Consider the following 17,443-nt stretch of genomic DNA (forward strand, 5'->3'; position numbering starts at 1 on the left):
CCATTTGCTGAGCTTGTCCAGGTCAGCCTGGATCACCCGCCTATCTTCTGGCGTGGATGCTTTGCCCCAAAGTTTGGTGTCATCGGCGAATAGGGTTTCTCCCACTATTTTCCTAAGCTTAATTGAGATGCTTCCTGAAGTCGAGCACCTCCGCACTACCGGCCGACTTCCCTGCCCTAGAACGGATAGTGAATTCTGTCGTCTCATGTTCGCTATCTCCCAGATTACCCTCAATCCTCAGATCTGCCGCCTTTGGCTAGAACCAAGTCCAACAAAGCCTTCCCTCTGGTCGGCCCATTCTCTCCTGTACTAAATAATGTTTTTCCACACAGGTCAAAAACCTATACAACTGGTCAGATCTGATCATTTTCATTAAGAATTCTTTTGGAAAAAAAAAAAAATTTTTTTTGTCTGCAATGCCTGATTTTGGCTGAAGATCTGATGATTGCTTTTGGAAACTAAAGCTTTTATTTTATTTTTTTTTTTTTTGCAGTTTGGAGTGTGCCCTTCCATTTTCCCTTCTTTGCAAGTGAGAAACAGAGGAGAAAATGGAGAGAAGGGAGAAAGGACATTTTTTAAATTCTAATTTCTTAGGGGCCCCCCCAAAAAAGTATTTCATTTTGTTGAGAAAAGCATGAATTTTGAGGGGAAACATCAAAATAACTTTTTTTTTTGTTTCATCAGAAACTTACCCTGGAAGACGTCATTGTCCAGTCAGCCCTAAAACCGGGATACACTTTGACTGTGAACTACTGGGCACAGCCTTGGCAGTGGAGCTTTCTACAAAGAATTCCCCCTCTGTTCTGCCAGTCTCCACCGTGGACAGTGTGGTTGTGCAGAAGTAACCAGAATGGGTCCTATTCATTAGCAGGGATCGTCCCAGCTGTGCTTCGTCTGTGTCCTTCCCCCAGTGCTTCTTCACGGGTTAGAAACGTTCACATGAAAACATCAGAGCTCAGCATCCTCCAGATGTTATTTACTGTTTGTATTCCAGCAGTGCTCAGCATCCTCTCTGACGGAGGAAGGCACATTCCCTACATGCCTGGTCAGACCGATTTTATAATGGGGAGGACCCAAAATACGGCAACTGAGCACTGGAGTGTTTGAGATTGTAGTCCTAACGTAATCTAGGCTTCCTCTGTTTTAGGAACCTGTCATGGTATCTACTTGGCCAGTGACTCGTGATTCCTTATCTTCAGGCAATGCTGAAAATCAAGACCTAATCAGGTGTCCCAAATCCAACAACTGACACCCCCAAAGTCACTGGTTACTCCTGAAAATATCTGTTGTTTGCTTCTCTTAGTACCCGCCTGTCTCTGAGACAAATTCTATGCCAGTATAAAGGCATTTTCAAGGAATAAACTTTCTTTACATTGCTAGATAACATGGACATCTCTCTCTAATTTGCAGCCCCCTTGAGGACATGGCAGTCGTCTGCACAGCACAGATACTTGACAAGAGGAGCAGAATATTGCTGAGCAGCGAGGATCCTGTTTACACACCATTCCCATCAGTGCATAACATAAAGGAAAGGAGAAAAAATCCCAGCCATAGTCTCTGCTGTAGAATTAAAACTGCTTCCAAAGCACAATACTCCACCGAGCTCTGCAGGAGGCATTAATGTGTCATTAAAAAGAATTTAATTAGACTTGTGGAGGGGTGGGCAGCACTGACGTGACCCCAGGTGTGGGCAGGCACTGGGAGAAGGAAATCAAAGGAAGAAGGAAGCCGCAACAGAGATTAAAACCACATAATGCTTTTGGATTAAGAAAGGGGATTGTTTCTGTTTTATTATAATATAAAAATAAACCCCCACAGGCAGCCAGTGGGGGTGGGGAAGGCGCATGGGGCCATATCTGCATGTAAAATGGTGCAGCCCTGTGGACCCAAGTGAGACCATGCTGATTTACCTCAGCTGGGGATCTGGCCCATAATGGTTCCACTAGATTGGGTTTCCTGGAATAGACATTTCAGGTTCATTTAAGGCTGGGAAAAGATTGTGCTTGGATCTGAAATGTTATTGTTTTAATACCTTTGCAATTTAGCCCAATGGGTTTGATGACTTCATGCCTGTCACAGCGTCTTTTTATTACTTGCTCTCCCCACTCCGTTTAATTCCTAATGCAAATCACATCTGCCCCGAAGTCATTTCATTTTTAAAGTTAGGGATTTTATAATCCAGACAATGCAAACATTCTGGCCAACGAGACGCGCAGGTTCCTCCTGCAAAACAATAATGCCCGAGGCTTGCTGTGCGTCTTTCCCATCCAGATGTCAAGATCCCCATACAGTGTGTGCACCTTTCAGGGCTGTTCCCAGATGCCTGACCTCTGGTGAACCTTTGCGAGTGGAGACACGATGGCCACCCTGGTGCAGAAGAGCCTGTAGCACCTAAGCGCCATTTGAAGTTGAGTGAGATAGACGTGGTCCACTGGCCTCGCTCTGCCCCCACCATGCCAAGGAGAATTTTACGCTCGTCTACTGCAGAGAGGCTGCCTCACACCCAATCTTCAGGCCCCAGAGAGCAATTTAAATGGGGCTAAACAAAACCTTGACTACACAGCTGTTACATAAGGCAAGGCTCAAACTGACTGCTTGTTATCCAGTAGGAGCTAGGTTACTTTCACCGCAATAAGAACGAGAAGGATCATGCATGAGCCCCTGACAGCTACCTGGACCCTGTCCAGGCCCTTATTTGCTGTGCAATGCAACCTCACAATGCTATACGTAACATCCAGAAAACTAGGACCCATTCAACAGGAGTGTCCATGAGCTGCCACCACTACTCCACCACCATCTATCCCAGTGATTCTCAACTGGGTGCCATGAGATCTTTTGAAGGTCGCAGTCTTCCTGAGCTCTTTGCAACAGAAGAATTGCTCTACTATTTTTCCATAGTTAAAAATGGAGTGAAAACTATCCAAGGGGTGATGTTCCAACATTATCCAAGGGATGCCTTGGGTCAACAAGGAGTGTTTTGGGTCTCAAAAGGTTGAGAACCACTGATCTATCCTAATCATATCACATGGTAATCTCAAGAGCATATCTAATGTTCTTTGGAGCAGCAGGCTCACTTGGTGTGTGCTGTCCCTGATTGCTTGTTCCACCCAGCAGCACACAGCAGAGCCAGCTAGTAGCAGGCAGAAAAGCTGCAATGTCTGCTGCATACTTCGGGTCAGAGCAGTCAGATTCGACCCAACAGCAGCAGGGAGAGTCCACCACGGTCTCCTCTTACTGATCAGTTGCACTGCAGAGTAGCACAAGAGAGAGGGAGAGATGCACAGAGACCAACAGACTGAAGACAGGGCAAGGGGGAGTTAGAGTAGCCACCCAGGGCTGAAACTCGCCAGCCACTGGGGCCAAAAACAAATTTATCCAAATCTGTGGGGAGCTGTGAATCACTGCCTGCCTGTGTTGCTACAAAACAGGTTCAGGCCTTCCAGTGGTGAACTTGGAAATCGTGTAAGCTGTAGCCCAATGCTCCCAGCAGAGTTCAGAGACTCCTAGGCTGGGTCCACATGAGCAGGGGTGCACCCACAAATAGTAGCAGCACCAATTTGTGCCGCCACTTTGTGCTGCAGCGCACACCCCTGCCCATGTGTCCTGTTGTGAAGCACATTGTCCTGGTGCTTCATGTGCTGGAGGCGGGGGGCAGCAGGGGCACAGGGTGCCACAGCAGGGGCTAGCCATCCCCTGCACTGAGGCATCCTGTGCCCTGGCCAGCCAAGGAGTGGCATGTGGAGATGGGGCAGCAGGCCACCCGGGGCTGTGCACCCCTGTGCTGAGGCACCCTGCGCCCCAGCCAGAGGTTTGCAGTGCCACAAACCACATGTGCCTCCATGTCTGGATTTAGCCTCGAAGTTTAAGGAAATCCCATCTGACCTACAGAATAGCACACCCCATTATATATCAGTTACCCCTGTACCAGACCCAATAATTTGTGTTTGGCTACAGCATCTCTTTCAGAAAGCCATCCAGACTCAGTCTGAAGATATCAAGAGATGCTGCATTGTTACCTATGGCAGCTTTTCCAGCAGTTAATCATCCCCACTATTCAAAATGAATTGCTTATTTCCAACAGGAATTTGTCCGGTTCCAGCTTCCAGCCATTAGTTCTCGTTATGCCCTTCACTGAATCGCTGGTACACAGTGTTTTGTTGCTGGAGAATCAAGTTACTGCTCAATCTTCCTTTTGAGTTGCTAAACAGATTTTACTCTGTAAGTGCCTCATTGTAAAACAGTTTCTCTAGCTCTTCAATCATTTTTGTGGCCCTTTCCTACACCTTCTCAAATTTTTCAATATCTTTTTGAAACTGTAAGCACAAGAGCTATAAGTAGTGTTCCAGTTTCAAGCTCATCAGTGCTGTGTATGGAGGAAAAAAATCACCATTTTACTCTTACATCCTTAATTACGCATCCAAGGACTGTATTAGCTCTTTCTGCTGTAACATCACACCAGGCACTCATGCTGAGTAGCTTGTCCATTATAACCACGGTGCCTAAGGATTATTTCCTTTATAAAATTACCATCAAACATGTCCCCAGAGGGAAAAGGACATCACAATGGATGCATGACAGGCCTGCTTTATCTCCAGTGTGCACTGGTTTCTGACCTAGCCAGTTTACCTCCGTGAGCCTTCAGCTTCTAGTCATGCAGATCTGCACCTGCTCAGGTTTCCTGAGTGCGGATCTTGAATGAACCTAATGCCCAAAGGACGTTCTGCTGCATTCCCCTGCTTTGGGAATCAGATCACTCCCGTTGTACGTGGTGTGCACATGAAAACATGCACTGGGTGGGTTTCGTCCAAACACAGCCCAGACTCAGGAACCCCAGCAAGCTGCCCAGCCAGAGCATGGAGGCTGGAAGGGAACCTAAGACCAGGAAAAAGCTTCAGTAGAGTTGCTCCTTTCTATTCCCCAGCCAGGCCCCTCACTGCTTATAAACCCCCTCAAATGGCATGAATTGCATTCACTGTGTTAAACATAATGCTCTACTCTCATTTAGCAGAAAGCTTTTTGGTACTTGTTCCCACGGCTAAAATTACGGTGTGTCATAAAAGAAAACACATTAATGATTTTTCAGGGACTCGAGGAAGGTAAAATAAGATTGCACACAGATGTTTGATAGGTGGGATAAGCTGTTGCCCTTAGTGCCCACAAGGTGAGAGTCTCAAACTTAGTGATAGACCCACATAATATGCAGTAAATAGCCAGTGGAAAAGGGAAGGGGAAGGAGATAGGAGGAAGGCAAATGAAAAACAGATGGCATCTGGCACTTACCAATGTCTCTACCATATTTGGCTTGTAGTTGCGGAGGGTCTTTGCAGCATAGAAAACGTCTACCATGTTGTGACTCTTAATCATCTCCAGGATCATGGTAGAGGCACAGAAAGTGCCACTCCGACCACCCCCATTCCTAGCAAAAGAAATACACGGACTCAGTCCACAGAAAGATGGTGCATAACAATACACCTTAAACCATTTATTCCAAAAGGCCTTGCTGCAGCCTTATTGAAACTGGCCTTTCTCTAGTGCCTCCATACTTTTTGACAAATATTCATCATTAATTAGGCCCCATGGTACCCCTGGGAGACAGGAACTGGGGCCATAATGAGGAATTAAGGCCAATATTTTCAAACCTGGGTACCTAAAATTAGACCCCTAAATAATCGGTTGGATAATCAGAACTCAATGAGAGCTGCAGCCGCATAGGCAAATGCAGACAGGCTGTTTGCATTAGTCTTCAAAAGAGGCTAGAGAGAGTCCTGCTTCTGGTACCCTGTTTTAGGCTATAAAGATGAGGTATTGTCAAAGCCAAGTGTCATAAAGGAAAGACTTGAAGTAAATTCAGGGTGTCTTTACGCATGCTTGGGGGTGGGGGACGAGGGGAAGGCACATGCTTTAATTAGAGTGGCTCTCAGGAACTGCTCTAATCAAAGAGCCCGCAGCATCTCGTGTATTCAGCATCCCCCACTTCAAAACGGCGGCAGGGGCACTTTAACTAAAGCTCGTTGAACAAGCCTTAGTTAAAGCTTTAGTTAAAACACTCCTGCTGCCAGGGACGCAGGACACTGAATACACGAGATGCCAAGGCTACTGGGGCATACTCAATTACTTGACCCTGCTCCGACTCACTGTACTTAGGTGCATCGGAGCAGGCGTTCCCCTCATCTACAGGCACCCTAAATGATTAAACAATAACAAGTCACCATGATTTTAGGGCAGGGGTGGGCAAAATGCAGCCTGCGGGCCAGATATAACCTGCCAGGCCATTCTATCTGTCCCACCGAGACCTTAAAAATTTAGAAAATTAATATTTATCTCCCCCTGGCTGCCTGTCATGTGGCCCTTGATGGCTTGCCAAAACTCAGTAAGCGGCCCTCTGCCCAAAATAATTGCCCACCCCTGTTTTAGGGACATCCCAGATCCCTGAATGAACTTGTATGTGAAGTGCCTGAGGTACTATAACAAATATGCAATCTCATTAAAATCAGCTTTCCGCTGAAGGACTGGAAGGTACCATACACTGTACTGTTTTAGTGGGAATTTCAGCGTGGTGAACCCTATTTGAGCAGTGGTAAATTTGTTTAAATGACAGGGTCATAAAACACCTAGATGAGCACAATACACTGAAGATGAAGCAGCAGCACTTCTGCAAAGAAAAAAATTGTGCCTCGCTAATCTATTAGCATTCTTTAAGCATATTAGCAAAATGGTGGATAAGGAAGAGTCAGCTGGTATAATTTATCAGGTTTTTCAGGCAGCGTTTGGCACTGTCTAACCACCTCAGGCACTTATAAATTCATATTCCCACAGTGTCTGAGTACCTCACAGTCCAAAATTGCTCAGCCAGCTTTCCAAATCATCCTTCAGTTCTCTCTAAGAAGAGGTAGTTAAGGAAATTAAGTAGGTGCAAAGAGAGAGAGGCAACGTATTGCCAAGGATTTGAAACTGGCTAAGAGACAGAAAACAAAGCCTGTTGATTTTCAGCTCCTTATAAGATTGTTAATTAATAGGACGTCCCAAAACCTCTCACTTGCAATGAGAAAAATCACTTTGCAGTTTCCCTGCAGTGTCAGACTGACATTTGGGGTGGTTTCATAACAGACTATTCACAAAAGTGTGGTTCACCTGAATGCATGAAACAGACCCAGAAGATCAAGAACCCGCAGGTTCTGGATTTTAACGTTGGTATGCTGACTTTAACTGCATTTCCATTCATAAAGCAAAACCCTCCGGGTGTGAAGTGAAACCTCCCTGATGTCTGCATTTGTGTAACACCGCAACAGCCAAACCAAATCAGCCTAAAATATTGTGGGAAGATTCACAACCCCAAGATGTGCCCCAAGCTACCAGTTTTGGGTCTGGACTGCATTTTTCTTGCCAAGTAAGACTTGGGAACCATAAGAGGAACCACAACTAAAAACGGTGCCCTGCTGCAGCATCTAAGCTGGGTCTCAGGACACTAGGATTCAAACCCCAACTCTACCAGAGAGTTAACCTTGGACAAGTCACGTTATCCCAAGGCAACTTAGTTCTCCAACGTAAAATGATAATGATGATGATAACTCCTTCAAATCTTTATCAATGTTGTTCATTTGGACAGTAGACTATTTGGGTAGGAACTGCCATCAGGACTGAATGCACCAGTCACATCTGATAATTTTGGTGTCATTGGATACATCCCACCCACCGCCTTTGGATGAATCAGCTTGGCCAGGTGTGCCAGTATCTGATTTATGAGCAGCAACACCTCGCTCCCCTTCTTTCTCCCTCTCTCAACTTCCTGTCTTCATCTTTTGGAGTGCTCCAAAGAGGAGGGGAGAAACTTTATTTTATAAAAGATGCTCTCAAATTACCCTTCGGCAAATGAAGACGGACGAGGTTGTAATTAATTTTTGATTAAACACTCGCCTGCTGTCTCTGTCAATTTGCAAACTCGTGGTGCCCCACGTGGAGGAGGGGGGTGCATGTGTGCATGCAGACAAATGTGCAAAAGGATAGGGTGTGGGGGAGGGAATTTGAGAGCACTTATAAAATGAGATTCAGTTAATCACACCTGCTAAAAAGCAAGTTGCCATAATCACACAGCTGCTGCCTCTCTTCCCACATCATGACTTGAAGTGTGGCAGATTCCTGGGTAAGTCTTGTGGCTGGGATTGCTGCTAAACCTCATTGCCAAGTGGAACATAAAAACATAAAAAGTGCCATGCTGGTTCGGACCCATGGTCCATTGGGCCAAGTAGCCTCTGACTTCAGTAAGTAGTAGATGCTTTAAAGGGAGACTACATGAACAGGGCACGTCAAGGGTGAGCTATTACCTGTCGTACTCTCTCTGGCACCAAGCATTATTGGTTCAGGGATTCACAGAAGTTTAGGGCTGGAAGGGACCTTGTGAGATGTCAGAGGATATATCCCTGACTCTTACTTCACAGCTATTTATGGCCTTACTCTCCATAAATATTTCTAATTCTTTTTTTGAACCCAGCAGTACTATTTGCCCTACAAGCTCCTGTGGTGATGAGTTCCAAAATTTAAATACGCACTAAATAAAAAGCACTTCCTCTTGGTTGTTTTAAAACTTTCTCCTGTTAATTTCAATGGGTGCCTCCTAATTCTCACATTCTGGGACTTCATAGACTCATAGAGAAGTAGGGTTGGAAGGGACCTCCAGAAGTCATCTAGTCCAGCCACCTGCCTGAGACAGGATCATCCCTGTCCAGATGAGAGAAGCCCAGAAGCATGGGAAATACCTATATTAAAACACAGGCATAGTTATGCCTAAATCATCCCAGATCAGTGGCTGTCAAACCTCTTGCTGAACACCTCCAGTGATGGAGAGTCCACACCTTCCCTAGACAGTCTATTCCATTGCTTAGCTGTTCTAACAGTGAAGAAGTTTTTCCAGATAGCCAATCTAAACTTCCTCTGTTGCAACTTCAAGCCACTGGTCCGCATCTTCCTCTGTGCAGCAAGACAGAAAAGGTGCTTTCCCTCTTCTTTATGGCAGCCCTCGAAGTATCTAAAGACTTCTATCATGTCCCCTCTTAAGCGCCTTGTCCACAAGCTGAACATGCCTAGTTCCTTCAGTATCTCCTCATACGACTTGCCTTCTAAGCCCTTGGTCATCTTTGTTGCTCACCTCTGGACCCTCTCTAACTTCTCCATGTCCTTTTTAAAACGTAAAGTGCAAAACTGCACACAGTACTCCAGAGGCCTAACCAGTCACCATCTCCTCCCATGTCTTGCACGTAATGCTTCTATTGATGCATCCTAAAAATACATGTACCTTTTGTGCGGCTGCATCACACTACAAACTCATATTGAGTTTGTGATCTACAAAGCCTCTGAAATCCTTTTCCAAAGTGCTGCCATCCAGGCAGATGTCACTCATTTTCTGTTTGCATTTTTGATGATTCCCCCCCTCCCTCCCACCCCGAGGTGTAGCACCTTGCATTTGTCTGCATTGAACTTGCTTTCCAATCTGTTGAGATCCTCCTGAATTGAACTTGCATCCTCCAGCATGCTCACACTCCTTCCCAGTTTCATGTCACCTGCAATCTCGCTCCAGAATCTTTTCATGCCAGCATTCAAATAGTTAATAAATATGCTGAATAGCACCAGGCCCAGAAAAGACCCCTGTGGGACTCTACTTGAAACCTCCTACCATTCTGATGTGGACCTGTTAATAAATACCCTTTGTTTGTGGCTACTGAGCAAGTTATCTATTCGTCCTGTAGTAACGTATTTACTTGAATACAAGATGGGGGTTTCCCCTACAATTAACATGGGGAAAAAAACCCTCATCTTACATTTGCATATAAGGAAACCTAATTAAATACACTATCATTTAACCGCTGCCAAAAGCAGCATGTGCTTATTAATGGAAACTAGCTATGAAGCTGATTAAATGCAGCCAACACTGAGAAAGGCTATAAAACACATGGCCAATATGGAGCAAACATACTAACTGTCCTACCACAAGGACGGTTTGTTTTTGTTTTTTCCCCCGTGTGTATGTTCCTTAAAAAAAAAATGTGCGAGTCTTCCCCCCACAGGGAACTGATGCAGAATTGATCCAGAATTGATGCAGTTTGCTTCCCTTGAAACTGCTGCAAGTTTTAGCACAGATACTCCATACGTGCCCTCTTAAGCAGCACTTCTGAACCTATCTGCAACTATTACAACCTCAGCAGGGGAGATACCATAAGGTGGTTATCCCACAGAGGTCAGATCACCTCGAATGATCGCTCCAATTGTGTAGTGAAGAATGGAGACTTGTCCAATGTACTGCGGACAGCCCCCACAGAGTCTACTATAGCCTCCCAATGGGAGGATCTGGACTACATGCCTATTTTATGGAGATGGGGGATTTCTCCCTCGCTTGCTTATTTGGTCAGTTGGCTATGGGCAAGTAAGACTTGGGGCCATCCGAACTGCAAGACCCCCAGGCTTGGGGTCTGTACACAGGATGGATTTGAGAGTATCTGAAACCTGCCATGGATTTGAGAGTATCTGAAACCTTAGGCTGAAGAGTCTGGGAGGGAAGATACTTGCTGGTGCTAGTGCCACACAAACCTGAATGACTGGGCTCTGTTCAGCAGATGAAATCTGGAACAATTTTTTTCCCCATAAATCTAGGCTGGCTGCTTGTGACCGGCCTTTCCTCCTCCAGATGCTTGAAAATCTCCTTCCTTAGGGTATGTTCCTGTAACTTCCCAGGTACTGAGGTGAGGCTAACTGGTCTGTAGTTCCTACATCCTCCTTTTTGCCTTTGAAAAAAAAAAGAAGGGCACTACACTTGCCCTTTTCCAGTCCTCTGGCACCTGGCCTGTCTCCTACGACTTTATGAAGATCCTTGCCAAGGGCTCCAAGATCTCCTCTGCCAGTTCCTTCAGGATCCTGGGATGAAGCTCATCTGACCCTGCTGACTTGAATTAATTCAAGCCCAATAAAAGCTCTTTGAAAGTCTCTTTTCTTATCTCCTCTCTCAGCTTGCCCCTTCCTTATCTAGATAATCCCACTTAGATGTCTGACAGCAGCCCAGTGAAAACACCACTTGTGCTCCAAGCTCTTTAGCCCTCCTGCCAAAAGCCTCATAGTCACCTCTGGTCTGTTCAGCGTCTTTCCTGGCAGTATCATTGGTGTCTACATGGTCAAGCAAGAAGGGGTCATGGTCTGAAGGTTGGATGAGCTCTGACAGTCCCTCTGTGACATCCTAAATTTAGAATCCGGGCAAGCAGCACACCTCCTGGGCCCCCAAATCCAGTGAATAACAGTTCTCTATTTACTTTATCCACACCCATCATTATTTTATAGATCTCTATCATAATTCCCTTTCAGTCTTCTCCTTTCCAAACTGAAAAGACCTAGTCTTTTAGCCTTTCCTAGTATGGTAGTAGCCCCAAACCCCTGATCATCTTAGTTGTCCTTCTCTGTATCTTTTCTAATCCCACTAAATCCTTTTTAAGATGTGGAAACAAGAACTGCACATACTATTCAAGGTGTGGGTGCACCATGGCATTAATGGTGCTTCCATTTTGTTTTCAATTTCCTTCGTAATGATACCTAACTTTTAATTGGCTTTTTTGGTTGCCACTGCACATTGAATCACGTTGGGTTTTGTTGCTGTTGTTTTGCTTGACAGAACTATCTACAATGACTCCAAAGTCTCTTTTCTGAGTGGTGATGGTTGGTTCAGAGCCCAGCACTGTGCATGTGCATGTGACTCGACACCTCCCAATGGATGGTTTCTACTGGGATGAAGTGGATTTGGTTTTTTTCTGGTACAATGCATGTAGCTCCACTGACACAATAACCTCCAGTTAAGCCCCTAGCCAGGTAAGTTCTTGAGGCTCAGACTGACATATTGGCCATGGGGATCAGAGAAAATCCATGTTGGCAGCCCAAAAGTCCCTCAGACCTCTGTAGTTAGTGCAGTAGCTTTGGAAAGAGTGGTACTCTGCGCATAAAACTGCATCAAAGCTCCATACCCACCAGGGCTCTGTAGCAGCACCGGAGGCAGGTGGACTGATAGGAGTCATTCCCCCATCCCTCCATCCCATCTCATGAGGGCCACTCACAAGCAGTGCACAATCGTCCTCCCATCACCGCTCTCCTTCTGCCACTTCTCCACTTGGGCGAGTAGGTGCAGGAAAGACTTCTTGGAGTCTGGTGTGTCTCTGTATGCTGACCACCTCAGGTACTGGAAATGCCGGACCATCAGGTGTCCTTCCTGTAACTAGAAGCAGCCCATCAATTTGCATGTATGACTGCCCTCTTTGATTTCCTGAGGGAGGCTTTGACGTGTGAGAAGAGACATTAGGAAGCATTAATATTTATACAAGAGAGGCAAATCTCCCATTTCAGTTGTCTCCACATCAGCTAGGCCACTTCATCTCCACCCTGACCTAAAGTGTCCCAGCCATCCCCATCATCACGCCTAGACACACACAGACATACATCTCTGCTTAAAGCACCTCAAGCTAACCAGCTACACCCCCTGCTATGCCAACCCCAGGTCCCCAGCCTTACACACCTCAGTCCTCACCTGCAATCACACCTGGTCTTGCACTCACAGGTGCCAACTGACTCGCACACAACAGACGCTCCAATAAATATTAGGCAAAGATCACCAATGTGAATTCATGTGCATTCACTGTAAACCAAGGAGCTCTTGAAAATGAGCCATCCAGCAAGGAGGCTGAGTGGCAAGAATGCGCTTTAAAACCCTGAGAATCTAGTTAGCTTTGGAACCTAACAAATTTAGCACTTTCCAGAAGGAGAAGGATTACATCTACAATGCCTTGAGCCCAGCCTTTAGCTAGAGGGTTATGGGACTCAATCCCAACACACAGGGTAGAAGTACTCTGGGAATCAAGACTGGCTTATGGAGCAAAACATTGGGTCTAGCGCTCAAGGTGTACTTAATGACTTCAGTGCCATGTGCACATGAGTGTGTGCACATGTCCATGTACACGTGCACGTGTGTTCAGAGGGAAGCATGTGCCAGAAGAAAAAGAAAACAAACGCAGATTGCAGAATTCCCAGCAAATAAGTGAGAATCAATTTGCTTTGATTTTTAGATACCTGGCACATTTGAGTTGGGCACTTTTGCTCTGCTTCTAGGGCTCGCAATGAGACATGCCTGTTTCCCTACCCAGTGGTTCAAGCTGACGGCACTTTTATATAGCACCTTGAATCCCACTGCACTTGGCAGAATCACATCGACAGGGCTAAGCAGGGCTTGCTTAGTTTGTCACTGATGTGCCTGGAGGGTCCCCTTCCAACATAGATGCGAGTCCAGAGCAACACCAGTGATTTGTAGCTCTACACCAAGAGACATGACAGCAAAATTATAGTACTTAGGGCTTAACTCCTCTCATTTTCTGTTACCCAGCACCTACTATCACAGAAGCCCAGGCACACAAAAGCCCATCACCCACGCTACACAGGGCACCACCACGGTCACACACATGAACACACTCACAATACCCCAGAGCTCAACATTACAGTTACACACACATTACTCTCTGCAGAGACATGGTTACAAAGCCCACACATGCTCTTCCGCAGGCACAGGGCAGCACTCAACAGTAACAATCAGACATGCAGCATCAGTACATGCAAAGCAATTAATTTACCAATATTAAAAGGAAAAGCATTTAAGAGAGGGGAATTGGCTCTGTCAGGATGGCAACATTGTAAAAAGCTGCACTGAATACAAGATAAAACTTTCCAAGCACAGATAACAGAAGGAAGATAAGAGAATTAAGAAGGCTCTTTCTGCTGCCCGGATTGATGATCCTAGCTGTTCATTTCACCCTGGGCTGCTTGCAAGTCCTAGAGTGGAGCTAAAGTTGATTTTCACAGCATTTAGCTTCCTCTCACTAGCCAGTTCACACCCAGGGCAGCACTGTGGAGAATGACCTTCCTGCAGTGATTCTGGGAGATGCCTTCAAGATAGGTGCTGGTAGAGAATAGATAGTTTGGAGGCCTTTGGTACCCGTTAAAAATAGTACCTATGGGCAAGCGTAGATGAAACGGAGGCCCTAAATTGAAGCGGTGGGTTTTAAAAAATGCTGCTTCAATTTAGGGCTGATTAAACCCCTGTGCCTTGCACGCACCCCGCTGACTTACCTGCCTCTCCAGCAGCGGGGAGGGGAGGGCAAGCTGCTGGTGGGTGGAGAAGTGGGGTTGCAGAGATGGGGAGCAGGGTGGGCTGGTGCTTCCCCCTGTGGCACCAGCGGCCCCCCCCAGGCAGCACCCACCCGTAGGCACCTGGCTCGGGTGGTCCCAGGAGGACATTGCAGCCAGGGAGGGAAGCACCAGGCCCCGGCATAGCTCAGGCAGGCTCTATGGGGAGGGGGGAAGATCAGGCTCACCACTTTTCTTGGGTGGAGCTGCTGCCAGGCTGCCTGTATGGGCTTCCTGCAGAGCCGTGGCACCGCACGGAGCCCGGTGCTTTGCTCCGCAGCTGTAGGGCAGCAAACTAAAACTCCTCGAAGGAGTTTTAGTTTGCTGCACCCCAAGTCATTTAAGGTGCATTACACCACCAAATTTCCTACAGCAGCTGGAATTAATGCACAATAACCTGCCGAGGCGTGCAAACACCGACACCATTAAAGTGGTGCGAAAGCATTTAGCCTGCTTTAAAGTGTTGTGCACACACCCCCCTCATTTCGTCCACACACAGTCTGTGGCTTCAGCAAGGAAACGAGCATGAAGCTGGGGGAGCTGTTTCAGTATTGCTCCAATTACACAAGACAGCAACAGGAAAAATCAAAATGCACCTCTGACTTAACAAGCCCAACTGGTAGGCTCAGCTTCAAAACATAAAAGGGGCTACATTAGACTTGGGTTTGTTCCAAGGCATGGGTAAATGTTAGGGAGGGATGGACTTCTGGCATGACTAAGTTCAGAGACCTATCAGAGAGACTGGATGCTTGTCTGAAATGTATTCAGACTTTCTTGGTCTCAAATTTAGGTCAGAAATCCAGTCAGCATAGGGCCCCTTGCATTATCTCAGCACCTCCATTTCCAGCCGGAATCCAGACATGCATAGGTGGAATGATATGAAAGAATAAGTAGAGAAGACAAGAAAGGTGGCAACACAAAAAAAAAGCTCTGGGATCCTTTTGCAGGTTTGTTTGAAGGTCATGATCAGCTTTAACAGGAACTGTCACACCAGGTCAGACGTGAAATTCATCTAGTCTAGCATCCTGTCTCCAACAGTTACCAGCCCCAGATACTTTAGGATTAAGGCTTCGTGTACTATTAATGGGCAATTATTAAATAATCTGCATACAGAGGAGAAGTGTCATCCTAAATCCCATTAGTTCAGCCATCCCATATTTTATTCTAACCACAGACATAGGGCTCTATCTAGGCTGACAAGCAGCCCTTGCTGTCTTGCAGCTGAGAATAGTTTCATCTTTCTCTCCACACACTCACCTTGCCTGTCTCTCAGTGGTGCCCCAAGCTGCACCGCACATAGGCAAATGAGGTCAATGCATCCAGTTTTACTCCAAATTGTCTGTATAGCTCTGTTGAGGATTTACAGTGCACAAAGCACCTCCCCTGGGGGAAAAGGACTGAGATGCATTGTGCAGCTGCTCTAAGGTGCAAAACACACGTTCAGTAAAATAATCCCTCCTCACATGCACGAAAAGAAGCTTGAAGCTCCAAAGAGCCATGCTGGCCGATAGCCTTTCACTCATCAGGCTCCAAATGACCGGTCAGTTTGTGATGGAAACAATTTGTCCTATCTAACCTCAGACCCCAGCCAAAAGCTCACCCCACCGGCTGACCACACTGCCAATCACTCCCATATGCTTCCTTCGAAGCCTTGTTGTTCTGGCTCATCTGGTGACCTCAACAAACACACGCGGCTCACTCCTGTGGTAATCCTTCTCCTGCTTAAAGATTTCAGTCATGTCACCTCCGCACAGCCTGCACTCTCAGTTAAATAAGCCCATTCTTCTTATTCTCCTCTCACAAGTAAGATCCTGTACCCCCACACATTCCATTAATCACCCTGGCTGCCCTTTCTCCAACTTCGCTATATTTTCCTTCATGTAATGGTGAGCAGAGCCAGTCGAGCATGAAAACCAGGTATGCAGTGAAAGCTGCAGACAGAAGAAAATGAAAGGCCATGTAAATCTTTGCCTCATCGGAAAGCTGTTTTGTCAGGTCCCCTGCAACTCAGATTATAACTGAGAGTTGCTGACCTCAGGGTAGGGTACATATCAATCACAGGCTGGAGCAAGAAGGACCTAGCTCAACGCATGGCAGTGGGTCTGAGCTCACAAAAAGTTATCTGCTCCCACTTTCAGGCTTCTGCAAGGGGGCAGAGACTCAAGAAGGCTTTGAAGCTGGGCTTCAAAGGACTCACTGCTGGGAGCAGAGGGCTGGGGTTACACCGCTGGGGCTGGGAGGCCTTCTGGGATGGTTATGATATTCGAGGAGAGGACTAATTAAGCAGAATGCTGTGGCCAGCATCTAAAGGGGCATCCACCTAGTATAACAAGAGACACTAACAGTATACTTCAGTGGGGTCCAACCTCTTTGGCACGTGTGCCACAAATTAGCCCTGCACCCTTCTCACATGCCACTCCGATCTCCTTCTGCCCAATTTGCTGCTCTGATTTCTGCTCCGTGCTCTGTGCTCCCTGCCTGATCTTCTGCTCTGCCTTCTGCTTCCTGCCCTATCTGCTGCTGTGCTGCCTGCCCCCTCCCTGATCTGTCACATGCTGCACAGGCAGGGCCAGCCCCGATTTTCCTCATGCTATTCAGCTGGGGACCGGGGTTTCTTTTGGCAACATTTTGGACAGTGGATATGAACATGTCATTCTAGACCTCCTCCAGGGCATCCCCTTCCATCTCTAACACAGGAGCTAGCAAAGCTAGGTTAGCTTCAGAGTCTGCCCGGCACAGTCCCCTCAGAAGCAGCCTTTCCATGACTTCAAGATACAGCCTGGATCTCTGAGCTGAGAGACTGTCTCAGAGTGGTCTTAGCACATACTAGACACAGCTCCCAATGCCACATGTTTCCTCGTGCCAAGCTAAGAAACTGTTCTCACCCGTGTGATATTCTGGACTCGGAAGAGGCGAGAAACAAGGTCCTCATCAGCCGATCCGGAAACATATTCTACTTCCATAGGGCCGTACTGCTGGAGTCCTGGCTCAGGCCAGTACTGTAAACAAGGCTGAAGAGAGAAAAGAAACAATTACCAATAATACAGCTTTACAGAAGGTGTGAGACATGAGACGCCATGCAGAGGCATGTGACGCTGGGCTTTGCACAGAGGCAGGGGGTTTTGGTGCATGACACAGGGCGTGATGGAAGAGTGCCGGGAAAAGGTGTGCAACAGAGAGCTCCAGAAAGGGGCACGTGACACAGGGGATTGGTTTGGAGGGCTCCGAGATGGGGTGCATGACATGG

General features: G+C 46.7%; 1 protein-coding gene across 3 annotated transcripts in view; it reads right to left on the reverse strand.

Annotated features, from left to right (window-relative positions):
* The window catches only part of PTPRU (protein tyrosine phosphatase, receptor type U), a 205,984-nt gene that overhangs the window by 12,449 nt on the left and 176,092 nt on the right, over nucleotides 1-17,443 (reverse strand). For all 3 annotated transcript variants that reach the window (XM_019547652.1, XM_019547654.1, XM_019547651.1), the window contains 3 exons: nucleotides 17,082-17,207; nucleotides 12,084-12,241; nucleotides 5,281-5,416 (listed from right to left, as the gene is read on the reverse strand). In XM_019547652.1, coding sequence (XP_019403197.1) covers nucleotides 5,281-5,416; nucleotides 12,084-12,241; nucleotides 17,082-17,207 — 420 coding nt within the window. The remainder of the gene's footprint in view (nucleotides 1-5,280; nucleotides 5,417-12,083; nucleotides 12,242-17,081; nucleotides 17,208-17,443) is intronic.

The sequence above is a fragment of the Crocodylus porosus genome, unplaced genomic scaffold, assembly GCF_001723895.1.
Source record: "Crocodylus porosus isolate Cpor-Errol unplaced genomic scaffold, CroPor_comp1, whole genome shotgun sequence".
Classification (NCBI taxonomy): domain Eukaryota; kingdom Metazoa; phylum Chordata; order Crocodylia; family Crocodylidae; genus Crocodylus; species Crocodylus porosus.